At 36.7% G+C, this 13,624-nt stretch overlaps 1 protein-coding gene across 3 annotated transcripts in view; it reads left to right on the top strand.

Moving 5' to 3' along the window:
* LOC126260875 (serine/threonine-protein phosphatase 4 regulatory subunit 3) overlaps positions 1 to 13,624 on the top strand; it is a 129,512-nt gene that overhangs the window by 83,926 nt on the left and 31,962 nt on the right. For all 3 annotated transcript variants that reach the window (XM_049958315.1, XM_049958314.1, XM_049958316.1), the window contains exons 6-12: positions 2,794 to 2,937; positions 7,996 to 8,200; positions 8,918 to 9,011; positions 9,121 to 9,301; positions 9,379 to 9,528; positions 9,603 to 9,764; positions 10,859 to 11,051. In XM_049958315.1, the coding sequence (XP_049814272.1) occupies positions 2,794 to 2,937; positions 7,996 to 8,200; positions 8,918 to 9,011; positions 9,121 to 9,301; positions 9,379 to 9,528; positions 9,603 to 9,764; positions 10,859 to 11,051 (1,129 nt within the window). The remainder of the gene's footprint in view (positions 1 to 2,793; positions 2,938 to 7,995; positions 8,201 to 8,917; positions 9,012 to 9,120; positions 9,302 to 9,378; positions 9,529 to 9,602; positions 9,765 to 10,858; positions 11,052 to 13,624) is intronic.

Below are 13,624 nucleotides of genomic sequence, written 5' to 3' on the forward strand. Positions count from 1 at the left end.
TGCTGTCATTGGCTGGCAAGATTCTGTAACATGAGATGTGATCGGCTGACAAAAGTGCATTGCAGTCTCGATTTCTCTGCTGCAGAAGCTATGTTGTTTTATTTGGTTGTTTTCATATTTATACTTCAATTATATGAAAATAATGCAGTGTACGTGTTGCTGCGCATCAAAGATCATTCCGAAACACGTTTTTTGCTGGGTTTAATTTCCTAAAGTGCCGGGATGTTCTGCACCAGTGTGTGAAACCTTTACCTTTCAAAGGATTGATAAGAATGGAGGTACACTGTCACTTGATGTGGAAAAAGTGTACTTTCACCTGGGAAACTGTATTTTTAACTGGGAAATCCAGTGTATAGTGTGTGTGTGTGTGTGTGTGTGTGTGTTTTTTCCAATTATACACCCTGGATAACTTCAGTGACAATATTTGTGATATATTTGTAACTAGTGGTGCACAATTGTATTCCTAACCAATGATGTGATTATGTCTCTTTCCCCTTCTTCTGTTTTGATGCCAGTAAACTATTTCGAGAATACCATATTGTTGATGTTTTGTTGTTATTGTCATCCGAAGACTGGTTTGATGCAGCTGCCCACTCTACTCTGTCCCGTGCCGGCCTCTTCGTCTCTGCACAATCACTGCAACTTGTGAGGATGTGCTGAAAAGTAATGCCTCTGAATTTTTTGTGTGAAAACTCTTAAGACATTTTCAAAAACAAACATTGTTAACATTCTGTGTCTTTATTCTTCATGTCTACTTATTTGCAGCCCTCTGCCCTTAGAGGGCTCCGAATTTTAGCCTGTAACATGTTGGTGTGTAATATAATTGCTGATGCATGAGAAACAGTGTGCTGCAATTGAGTTTGGAATTTCAAGAGTTCATCCACACATGGAGCACATTCCCCTGCAGCATGACAATACCAGACCTTACACAGTTGAATGCCTTAGGTTTACTGTCATCAATCATCTCCATACAGTCCCAACTTGCCCCCATCCAATTTTCATTTGTTTCGAAAACTTAAAGGCACCTTCAAGGACTTCACTTTAATAGTGATGAGGTGATGCAAGCAGAGGGCTCTGTCAACAATATCAAACATTCTACAATAATGGTAAAAACAAACTGGCTTCTCAATGGAAGAAATGTTTTCATTGTCAGGGTAACACTATTGAGGAATAAATATGTAGACATAAAGAATAAGGTGTAGAATGCTAATAACATTTGTTTTATTTAAAAAGCATTAAGAGGTTTCACATAAATTCTGAGGCATTACATTTCAGTACACCCTCACACATGCATTTGAATGTTGTACTCAAGACTTTGTCTGCTTCCACAATTTTTACCCCACAAATTTCCCTCCATTAGCAAATTGATAATTCCTATTAGCACCCTCTCATGGACCTTAATAATTCTGAGGGAATGTTATTTGCACCAGCAGCCTTGTTTCAAATTACTACTTTCAATGCATTGTCGAATTATTGTTGCAATATCATATCTCTCTATTCATATTCATCTGTATCCTCTTCCCTTTCTGCAGTTATTGTCTTCAAGTTTGATAATTGTGCAAGATGCTAGATAGAGGCCAAAGGCTGCTGTTCAATATCAATCTGACAGGATACATCTTATTAATTTGAGGATTACATTTTGGTGCCAAGGATGCATGAAAATAATGTATTCAGATCTACAGTAATCACATGTTCATTGACTGCCGTGTAATAGTGTCCTCAGCTGCTTAATACAGTTTGCTTAAAGTTACATGTCCTTTACTGCGAGACATGTGTATCCAGTGTCTCGGACATTTAGGCTGAAAATTACACAAATTGTAAAGGATTCTAAACTAAGGATTTAGGAATAATGAACCAATGGTTCTAAAGATATCATTCTGTAACTGATAACGTAATGTTTGTGGAAGATAGAGCTTTACTAGAAGAATTTACAAGTAGCAAAAAGAAGAAGTTGTTCTCCATCTATCTACCCCTCCTCTTCCGCAGTCAGCTCAATACTCTTTTTCTTCGTTTGTTTTGCCACTTCCTTTCTGCTCCCTCCTCCCCCCTCCATCTCTTATAATAGTCTTTTCTTTTCTTCACCGGAACAGTGACTATTGCCAAGCTGATTCATGATTATTCTGTTTTGTATCTAGTAACCGTAGGTGTGTACTTCATGCAGAGAGTACCCAATTTCCTTATAAGACTGCCACTTCTGGTACTTCCGTGTGATTGTCACGTAGGAGACAGCACCAGACGTGTTTTGAACTGCACCCCATTTCATTTGCTTGATACCTCTGTGTAACAATGGTAGAATCTCCTTTGCTATAGGAAACTGGTTATTGTACAGCACAATTAGTGAGATAGTAATTTTATAGTTATTATTACCTTAAGCATACATAAGACGAAAACAATTATGTCAGATGCTTTCAGATATACAACAAAATTTTTAATAATACCTTTATGTTACTTTCACATTTCAGTCTGTAACACACACACAGTAACCACCAATACTACCTCTGAAGTAGTTCTTAATTTGTGACCTTGGTTTATCATGTTATGTGCACATCAGCAAATTCTGTAGGGAATAAGTGTGGTATTGTATCACATAGTATAGACCATGTTTTTATTATCAAACTCATAATTGGTTTTGCTAATTCCACATAAGCCAGAGGAAGAAATGATCTTACAGCCTCAAACAAAGAAAAATTCCAGTAGCAGCTGTGGTGGTTATTTTATTATTTCTTTCATACACTATGTAACAGTTGTGGCTCATAAATGTAAAGTTTCTGAATATCTGTTTACCTGTTACAGGTTCAGGGAAAAGATCCATCAGTTGACATTACTCAGGACATAGTTGAGGAATCCGAAGATGAACGTTTCGATGATATGTCAGATTCAGCACCTCCAATAGAGCTGCCTCCTTGTGAATTAAGTCGCTTAGAAGAAATTAATGAGGTAATGGGCAGTCTGTCTGTTGTTGTATTATATAAATCAGTGGAAGATCAGGTACTGAAGATAAATATCTATGTGATTCTATAATGTTGCTCACCAAAGAGGCACAAAGCAGTTGACAGATAAATAGAAAAAATAATAGTACTAATAATAACAATAGTAATAGTAATAATAACAATAATAATAATAATAATAATAATAATTGGTACAAGAAGCTCCATTAGCTACATTTTTATATTTATTGCTGTTGTCAGTTTATATCTCATGCGTCCCCAACCAATGTGTCTTGCCCTTGTCTCTTTGCCTAGTTGTTGTTCTGCTGCCTTCACCATATCATCACTGAAGGGCATCCATTCATTGTATGTTATATTCCTTTCCTCTATTTCAGTCAATAGTTTGTATGCTTCGTCTGAAACTACTGACAACTTTGTAATTTTATTTTATTTTAAAGCAGGTTCCACTAATTTCCTATTTTTCTGAAATTTCATCAATTTAATCTGCGTTTATGACCACTGAATTATGTTTGGAGACCACATCTGTTCAGGACATGTTTTGGAATTCGGAATCTAGTTTCAAAACCATTATCTTTCATTTCTCTAATGCTCAAATATCAAGCAATAGAAAATTCAGGATGAAATGTAACAGTATTATGAAAAGGATAGCAGTTTTTCACCATATAGTGGAGATTCTGAGTCACAGATGGACACAAATTTCTGACATCCTTTTGTAGTGCTTGCCTGCGAGTTAGCGTCTCCACTATACAATGAGTAGCAACTATTCTTTTCATAATGTTGCCTCAAATATCAAGACAAGATAAAATGAGTATGAGGACACACACACACACACACACGATGAATTATGAGTATGGTGTCAAAAAGAAATGATTGGAAAGAGATGAAGAGAAAGGCCATCACAAGAATTCTCAACACCAGAGTATCTTTTTTCAAACTGTGTTAAGATTATGTTCTGAATGAGCTGAAAATGAAATATGCTGTTACATTTTAGTCTTTCACTGGACAGAGGAAAGAGAACTTGTTAAAATAATTTATGCCTGTATAATGGCATAAGTAGCTGTGCAGAGAAATTTCTACTCATTTTTTTTTATATCTTTCAATTGCTAACTGGTTTAGGCTTCTTCATTTTGAAAGAAATAGATGTATTGTGGGTGTATGCATGTATACCAGCTTTTCATTAAATTATTGTCATGTAATATCTTTGTCTAAATGGCAACAGCAGAAAGCTGTGGTTTCTACCTCAGATTTTGGTCAAACTAAAATTTTTGTGACCTGGCCAAATATTCTCTAGTTTATTGGTCACCATCTTGTAAGACAGGAAGCAGTGTCACTATGATGCAAAAGAAAATACTTCCTAGTTCTGTGCTCACATAGATATGACACATTGCGCGGTCCAGATTTTTAGAGCAACAAATTGAACTATTTGAAAAGTAGTGCATCAGTGGTGACAGTTTAGCTGAACCACTTCAAAACTAGTTTGTAGTTTGAAAGCTTTCACGACCGGATGACATATCTTCTGGTAAACCTTCCGGGATGTAAGGTCGTGGTCCATGAAACTCTTCAGCTCCTAACATTTCGTCCAGAGCTGCGCTGGACATCTTCAGATATCACTTGTAACTCTGGTCACGCCCACTTTCTACGATATATAAGTCGCTCTCAGACGTCCGACCCGTCAGTCGGCAAGACTCACCGGACGAGAAACACCCCTCTGAAAATGTCCAGCGCAGCTCTGGACGAAACGTTAGGAGCTGAAGAGTTTCATGGACCACGACCTTACATCCCGGAAGGTTTACCAGAAGATAGTTTGTAGTTGACCAGAAAGTTGACTCTGCCTAATTTTCACTTACATTTTCCTTATGCATTCTAATTTTATAGTGCAAAAGAATACCAGAAGATGTAGTAGAAAACTATAAATCAGGTACTATATTAGTAAGCTCTGTAAGCACATATAATTTGTAAAATTAAGTGTCCCAAACAATGCAAACACCTTTTGAAGGGAGTTGACGTTTAATTTGTTACTGCTAATGATGGTGAAAATTACGAATGAACTTTGCAAGTACTCCTTAAGTAGAAGCTGACGTCAACATGTACAAGGGCAGTTACTTCTCAGTAAAAAGTAAAATCAGTTTTGCATATTTGGCATCAGAACAGATGCATGGTGTACCAGCTGTTTGAAGTCGTAATGACACAAATTAAAAATTTTGCAATGTATTTCTGTAAACAGGATACGAAATGTAAATGGGATAAGAAGTGTGAAAGTAGCACAAAAATAATCTGCTGTTACGAGTACTATACATGGTCTGTTTTGATAATAGAGATACATTTATGGGATGACAGAAATGGTTTTCCTGCATAGTATTGCAAACACTTGTCAATTTCATATTGTGCACATATGCAGTAAATGCGTCTTCTCGATTTTAATTTAATAGATTAGTCATAATTTTCTGTTCCCATTTGCAGACAAAAAAACACAAAAGAAATCATAAAACTCTTAGGTCAAGTGAAAGAAGAAATTATTCTGGCTATATGGGATTGTCTAACAAAGGATTGTGTTGTTATGCTGATCTGATAGTTCCTAACTTCAGGTTCTGCAACAGTCAGTGTCAAATAATGTAAAGTAAAGTCCTTAATGATGTTTGCATGATCCAAGCTTTCTCCCTAAGTGCAATATGACGGACAATGCACACAACAGAGACCTGGAGGCATGTGGATGTTTCTCTGCTTGAAGCCTAGATATGTCCATCTAGGTTGCAGAGAATTCACTAACAGTTATTAAATTATTTTTGGTACAAATGCTATCACAGGGTGTATACGACCCGGGACATCCGGGAAAAACCCGGGAATTTTTTAGAATTCCGTGAATTTTTCATTGTTTTAGTTACCAGTTAAATTTTTGTGATTTTGACTGGTAAGAACCAATACTCTCATGAAGGATATTACTGTATCCCGCTTCTGCAGAATAATACTGCAGCAACAAAACATGAACGAGGAAAAAAAAAAGCGAAAATAAAACTTAAGTCAGGAAGGAAATGCGCCATATACAACAACAAAACACAGTGCTCTTACAAGCGTCTGCCAACCAAAGTTTGTCAAAGGCTTTAGGAAGAATATACAGTGCTTCCTAACAACAAATTGCCTCCGATGAGCGTGCCGTGACAGCTGTTTACATTAGATTCATTTGAGTAGTTGCGGGCGGGCTCTTGTGCATGCGCAGTTGAGTCGCGTATGAGTAGTACCTTCTCCAGCTTCTGCCTACAGATGAGTGGCTGGGCGCCACTATCTAAATTGCTTTGGTTCGGAAATATCGTAGATCCGGGGCTGGCGCACAGAGCAGTCTGAGTATTTGTGGGGAGGTGGGTAGTCTCCACGTGACCTGTGTTTACATTTAGTTTGCTCTTCGTTTGTTGCTCTCACATTAAATGAAAACAAAATGGATTTCTGTGGCCGGGAGCTACCAAATGAACTAAAATACGTTCACATAATTACGGAAGGCTAAAATATGTTGTTAGTTTCAGGTTTTATTTCCACCTTTCCGACAGTCAAGCATTAATCGCCCTGCAGAAGAATGAAGTTACTTTTGTTGCTTTGCTAAAGAGATTTGGCTTTTATTAATCTTTTGCGTTGAGACAGTCAATTTATTTGAAACGAAGTGTTTAATTTCACACTGTTGGCTAGTTTCAACTGTTCGCTGCATCTGAAGTGCACGTTTCCATATTCTAGCTCGTATGGCATTATGCCATAATAAAGAACCAAGCATGAGATAATACATTACTGGTACTCAAAAAAATTTACATCCGAATCTGGTCATACGATTGTGCACTTTAAGCCGAATTATGCATTTTAGTATGGTTCACGAGTTTTATGACATAATGCAAGATCTTTAATGTTTTACACGTACGAACATACGGGCTTCCTGCATCATCGTAGCTGCGCAGGTGCAGTGACGCCTGTGATCTGGCGCTCTCTGGCGACTGCTGAAACCAACCAATTTCTAGCAGGTCACGGGAAAATATTGTGAATGGTGGTTTGAAAAGTGTTACTTTGAAAGTAAATTTCCTTTTACGCAAGATGAACTATGTGCAAGAATGTACAATGAATTTCTTAAACCACAGAGCGTTTAACTCTCATTTAAAAATCAATTCTTTGAGGATGACTATCTTCAAGGATTTTGAGCCTAGATCAGACATTTACGTCGTTATTAAAAATTTTACTGGCACATTTGTGTGATGTATCTTTAAGTGTAACACTCATGAAAAGATCCACATGTTATATGTGGAAGCTTAGCTTCTCTTGCAGCTTATTAATCTTCGAGACCAATATTATTTGTGAAAGCTTTGTTTTTCTTGTAGCAACACTGTGTATATTAATTTAAACCATTAACTTCTCTTTTTTTTGTGTGTGTTCGCGTTATTTAAGAGTGATCTTGCTATTGGTTGACTACATCACGTGTCCTACGCTGTCATGAGGTGGCGAGATCATGTGATATGAGCTATGACTGGCTTACAAAACCGTATTGCAATCTCAATTTCATTGCTTCGGAAAATAACATGCAGTGTTTGGTGGAATTTGAATTTATACCTCCATAAAAAATGCAGCGTACATGTTGCTGCACATCAAAGATCTTTCCAAAACATGGTTTTTTTTTTTTTTTTTTTTCTCCCTGGGTTTTGTTTTCTAAAGTGCCGGAAGATTCTACGTCTGTGTAGAAAACCATAAACATTCAAAAGACTGATAAGTTTTACAGTGCCAAGGAAAAGTATACTGTCACTTAACACGGATAAAGTGTATTTTCACCCGGGAGAAAGTGTATTTTCAACTGGGAAATCCGGGAAAAATTCGGGAATTTTTTTTCCTTGTCCATGTATACACCCTGTATCAAATTATGGTTGACATCTGACATGTGGTCGACACTGTGTAAAGTACATCTCATGTTGGACGTTGTGAAAAGTTTCATATTTTATTTTTAGTTTGAACTAAAAAAATTTTGCTGACATTTTAGTTTCTGTGATGAACCTAAGTTGTGTATACTTATTTTGTTCATTTTCAGCTTATGGGAAGTAATCTGACATCCCCTATGAGGAAGGAGAAATTGGCTGTGGCTATTGAAAATGAAGGCTACATAAGAAAGTTATTGAATTTGTTCCATATGTGTGAAGACCTAGAAAACACTGAAGGTCTTCATTACCTATATGAAATATTCAAAAATATATTTTTGCTTAATAAAAATGCATTGTTTGAAGTCATGTTTTCAGGTAAGTTTTACTATTAATTACGGGTACATTTATGAAGACAAGTAGTCGTAAATATCTACTTAAGAACAATACACACAGTATAGTTTCAGTTGGCTTGTCAATTGTTTGTATGTATTAAAATTAATTTGCCTTGTTTTATTTGTACAGCTGAAGGGATATATAGCAAGTGGCTTTTAGACGACAGTTTTAAGCTAATGGATAGGAAACAGGATTGTGGAGGGAGGTGGGTCAAATGTTAGCAATGAAATTTTCAGATTAATTTTGTATAGCAAGTAACATGTGGAACACGAACACTGGAAAACGCAAATTGCAAAACAATTTTACTTTGGTATAGCCTCATAACTCATTACAAATTTTATCAAGAGTCCATCAGTCAATCATTGACTGATGGACTCTTGATAAAATTTGTAATGAGTTATGAGGCTATACCAAAGTAAAATTGTTTTGCAATTTGCGTTTTCCAGTGTTCGTGGTCCACATGTTACTTGCTATACAAAATTAATCTGAAAATTTCATTGCTAACTACTTTTGTTGGTTGTCACCACCCTATCTAAAATACTAGAATAGAAGCTAGAATGTGGCAGTGCATGAGAAAGTTCATGTGGGCATTTTTCAATAGGCTAGATACTAAAATCATTACGTTTTAGAAGGAATAAGGTACTGTAAATTTTCTTGAATATGATACCAAAGTACATAAAGTTATTACTGTTATTTCAGAAGATACAATATTTGACGTGGTTGGATGCCTGGAATATGATCCCGCATCCCCAACTCCAAAACGTCATCGGCAGTACCTGAAACAGTTGGCTAGGTAATTTTACAAATTTCATGATAGTACTTAGTTTGTGTATATTGTCACGTCATCGCTGCTTTCAAAAAATTGTTTACTGGATATATATAATTTTTTTCTGTGTTGTCAGGTATAAGGAGGTTATACCAATCACAAACCCTGAGCTACTGGCAAAAATTCATCAAACGTACCGTGTCCAGTACATTCAGGATGTTGTTCTTCCCACACCATCAGTGTTTGAGGATAATATGCTTTCCACTTTATCAAGTTTTATTTTCTTTAATAAAGTAGAAATTGTGCAGCTTATACAGGTATGTTACATGAAATATAAATAGACTATGGTATTTCTGCATTGTGGCAAAAGTTTTCATTGTTGCCAATCTTTCAGGATGATGAAAGGTTTCTGACGGAGCTGTTTGCTTTACTGACAGATGAGTCAACAGATGACTTGAAACGTAGAGATCTGGTGCTGTTTCTCAAAGAATTCTGCAATTTTTCTCAAAATTTGCAGCCGTTAGGAAAAGAGTCATTTTATAAGGTGTGTTGCAGTCAACTATTCTAACAATATTTTATAGTGTTATTTCATTGCATAAAACTCATTTGGTTTTGCAGACCTTATCCTCCTTGGGAATACTGCCCGCTTTGGAAATAACACTTGGAGCTGATGATCCTCAGACAAAAACAGCATCTATAGATATCCTTACATATATAGTCGAATATTCTCCGTCCGTTGTTCGCGAATATACTCTACAACACACCAATAACACTGACGAGGTAAGTGAAAACTGGTCTGTGCTGAGTGTTGTGTGATATGTTATGCTGTAGATGTTTTTTTAGGTAGAAACCAATAGTTGCTCTGAGGAGTCTTAATAGATATTCATTTACTGTAATATGGTATTTATTCTTTATATTGTGGTGTTGTCAACCATAAATTATAAGTAAAATAGATATTTTACTTAGCATGTGACTTATTTGTTCTTGAACTAATGTCAGTCGGGCATTACTTGATAGAATGTACAACCCAGTCATATATGTATGCTGAATATTGGTTGTTAAGATCAGGAATTGTTATCATTATTTGATGGCAGATTTAATACTGCCTTTTATGGAAGTACTGTTGTTGGTGCATTCTTCACTTTTCAGTAGTCAATAGTGCTTATGATTATCGTGAATAGTCACGCTATGGACCAACAATATTCTGATTACCCTTTATTTCACACTCCAGCAGTATCTGAGTGAAATATAACTTACTTTGCTTTGACAAATTTCTCTAGTGGTGATGTCGCTGAGGAAAATGTTAAAAATGCTCCGTCTTGCAATGCAGTTACTCTTGTTATGAACGCTTAAGAAGAATATTTGGTGAAAATCCTTAAAACACTGTCTTTATTTTAAGAGAAGAAAATAAAACCAAAGTTCCAAAATATATTGCATTACAGAAGTTAAAGTTTCTCCCATTATTTTCCAACTGTTTTACGGTAAAGTATCTTACGGAAGTAGAACAAATCCCAGAAAAACTTTTTGAGAGGTAGTGTTTTTTGCAGTTGGTTCTTGAGACTTCATATGACCATATGTACAAATGTCACTGTAAATACAGTGAGGAAAGAGAGCATGTCACTGAAATTAATGTATACAATATAAGTGGTAGTAAAAATAAGAAAGCAGATTCTGAATTAATATAAATGTTACACATGTAATTAGTTTCAGATAATTTGGTAAAACTTTTTTGATTGATCAGTGAAATACAAAAAAAATTAATTGAACTAATTTTGTAATGGTAGGTGATTATATTCAGATTGACTAAATGGCTAGTACATTTGCTACTTGCTTGATTCCGTTACCATTGTTTTGCATAATGTTTCCTCTTGCAGGATCAGATGTTAATTAATGTCGTTATAGAGCAAATGATCTGTGATACTGACCCTGAACTTGGGGGTGCTGTACAGCTTATGGGAATTCTAAGGATACTTCTTGATCCAGAAAATATGCTTGCTTCTTTGAATAAGTCCGAGAAGACAGATTTTTTAAACTACTTTTACAAGCACAGCATCCATGTTTTAATTGGTAAGTGATAAACCTTTATTATTATTATTATTATTATTATTATATCATTATTATTATTATTGTAGTAGTAGTAGTAGTAGTTGTTGTTGTTGTTGTTGTTGTTGTTGTTGTTGTTGTTGGTGCTGCTGCTGCTGCCACAGCAGCCACCACCACGGCTACTATTGCTACAAGGTGCAATCAAAAAATTTCTGTTCAGAGCCGTTACAGTCCAGACTTGGTATACCAGCCAGGGAAAAATCACCATGAACAATAAGGCAATTATCCCACCAACACACCAAGTTGAAGATGCTCATTTTGTAAAACACCGTGTCCTGCTGTATGAAAAAGTCCGTGACTCCCTGCTGCACATCCTGATCCGACAGTAATCACCGACTCTTCAAGGCCTTTTTTAAGGGACTGAAGGCATGATAATCGCATGGGTTGGGGAGAGATCAGGTGGATGCTAGTGTGTCTCCCTCTTGAGTTGGCATAAAATTGGCATTATGACATTTGCAATGTGTGGGCATATGTTGTTATCATGCAGCAGAAGCATTTCTTGTTGTGCATCACTCCAGAGTGGTGTTTTTTTGACAAACATGTTGCTCCATACACATTTTCATTTTCTGATGACAGTCTACAGGTGTGTGTCCTTTGGCAGCCAAGAAAAGAATAACAACATGTTGGTCGTTTTGGTAGCATTTGGTAATAACATCACCATAGTTCACATTTCCACATTTACAGGAAGCCTGTCGAAAAGGCACAATGGCACACTAATCCCTTGCCCACATGATGGCCATAATAGCTTTTTTATCACTCCTTATATTACTAATGGTACTAGCTCTGCTGCCATCACTGACACATATTTGGCGTAGGTTAGTAGCACCAATAATTTTACCCATTTGTCTTTTCCTTTTTCTTATCTTGCATGACCCAGAACTTTACTACTACAGAGTCCTCTTCCTGTCACTAAACCTACGTTCCGCTGCTTGATTGTATTTCCTAGTATGTTTATTCTCTTCTGTGTAGCACAGGTTTTCTTCCCATTTGCCATTAGCACCTGTGTTTATAAAACTTCATTTTGTGCTTTCTATTGTTAGTTGTTTCACCTGCGTCAAACATATTTCTAAAATATTGCAATATTACACGTGTGAATAAAAGCAAGTAACCAGTAACAGATTCCAATTTAGAACATGGTGTTCACATGAATCCATGACCCAGCCCTTTTTGCAAATGTTACTGCCACACATTGGCATTTTTCTCATTTGGTATCGACGGTTTGTAATTTGAAAAATGTCTATGCTCATACCAGGAGCGTTTGAAAAGTCCATGCAAAAATAAAAACTACTTACGTGTTTGGGGTAAACCTTTTTTATTTTTTGACATAGTCTCCTTTTAGACTTACACACTTCGTCCAAGGCTGTTCTAATTTGTTGATCCCTTCCGAATAATAGGAATTGTCCAAGTCTGCAAAATAGCTATTAGTTGCTGCAATCACCACCTCGTTTTAAATGAAATCTTTGTCCCGCCAGCTATTTCCTCAAATTGGGGAACAAATAGTAGTCTGAGGGAGACAAGTCTGGAGAATAGGGGGGAGGGGGAGGGGGGGGGATGTGAAACGAGTTGGAATCCTATTTCCATTAATTTTGTGACCACAACTGCTGAGATGTGTGCTGGTGCATTGTCATGATGGAAAAGGACTTTTTTGCAGTCCAATCGCTGGCGTTTTTCTTGCAGCTCGGTTTTCAAACGGTCCAGTAATGATGAATAATATGCATCTGTAATAGTTTTACCCTTTTCCAGATAGTCGATGAGGATTATCGCTTGTGAATCCCAAAAGACAGTGCCATAACCTTTCTGGCCGAAGGAATGGTCTTCGCCTTTTATCGGTTCAGATTCTCCCTTTGTAACCCATTGTTTAGATTGTTGTTTGGTCTCAGGAGTATAGTAATGTATCCATGTTTCATCCACAGTGGCGAAATGACACTTAAAAGTCTTGCGGATTCTTCCTGAACAGCTGCAAACCACCCTTGCAACACTTCGCATGATTCTGTTTTTGGTCAAGCGTGAGCAACCGCGGAACCCATCTTGCAGATAGCTTTCTCATGTCCAAATTCTTTATGCAAGATATTATGTACCTGTTCATTCAAGATGCCCACAGCTCTAGCAATCTCACGCACCTTAACTCTTCTGTCATCCATCACTGTGTCGTGGATTTTATCAATGATTTCTGGAGTCGTAACCTCCACAGGACATCCAGAACATTCAGCATCACTTGTGCCCATATGGCCACTCCGAAAATTTTGAAACCCCATTATAAACTGTTCTAATCGAAAGTGCAGAGTCACCATAATGTTTATCAAGCTTCTCTTTAGTCAGTCTCCTGAGGTGTCTTTACCTTTCATAAAGTAATGTTTAATCACCATGCAAAATTCTTTTTCATCCATTTTTTGACAATCACTCGACTTCCTTGATTCACATGAATGCCAAACACAAAGAAATAGACCAATATGGCTGAAACTTGGTGAGCGTTCTTTCCAAAGATGCTACTAACTAAACATGACCTTGATACGTGCCAGTGGTGCCATCTCTCAGAC

This window comes from Schistocerca nitens, chromosome 5 (genome assembly GCF_023898315.1).
Source record: "Schistocerca nitens isolate TAMUIC-IGC-003100 chromosome 5, iqSchNite1.1, whole genome shotgun sequence".
In the NCBI taxonomy this organism is placed as follows: Eukaryota; Metazoa; Arthropoda; class Insecta; order Orthoptera; family Acrididae; genus Schistocerca; species Schistocerca nitens.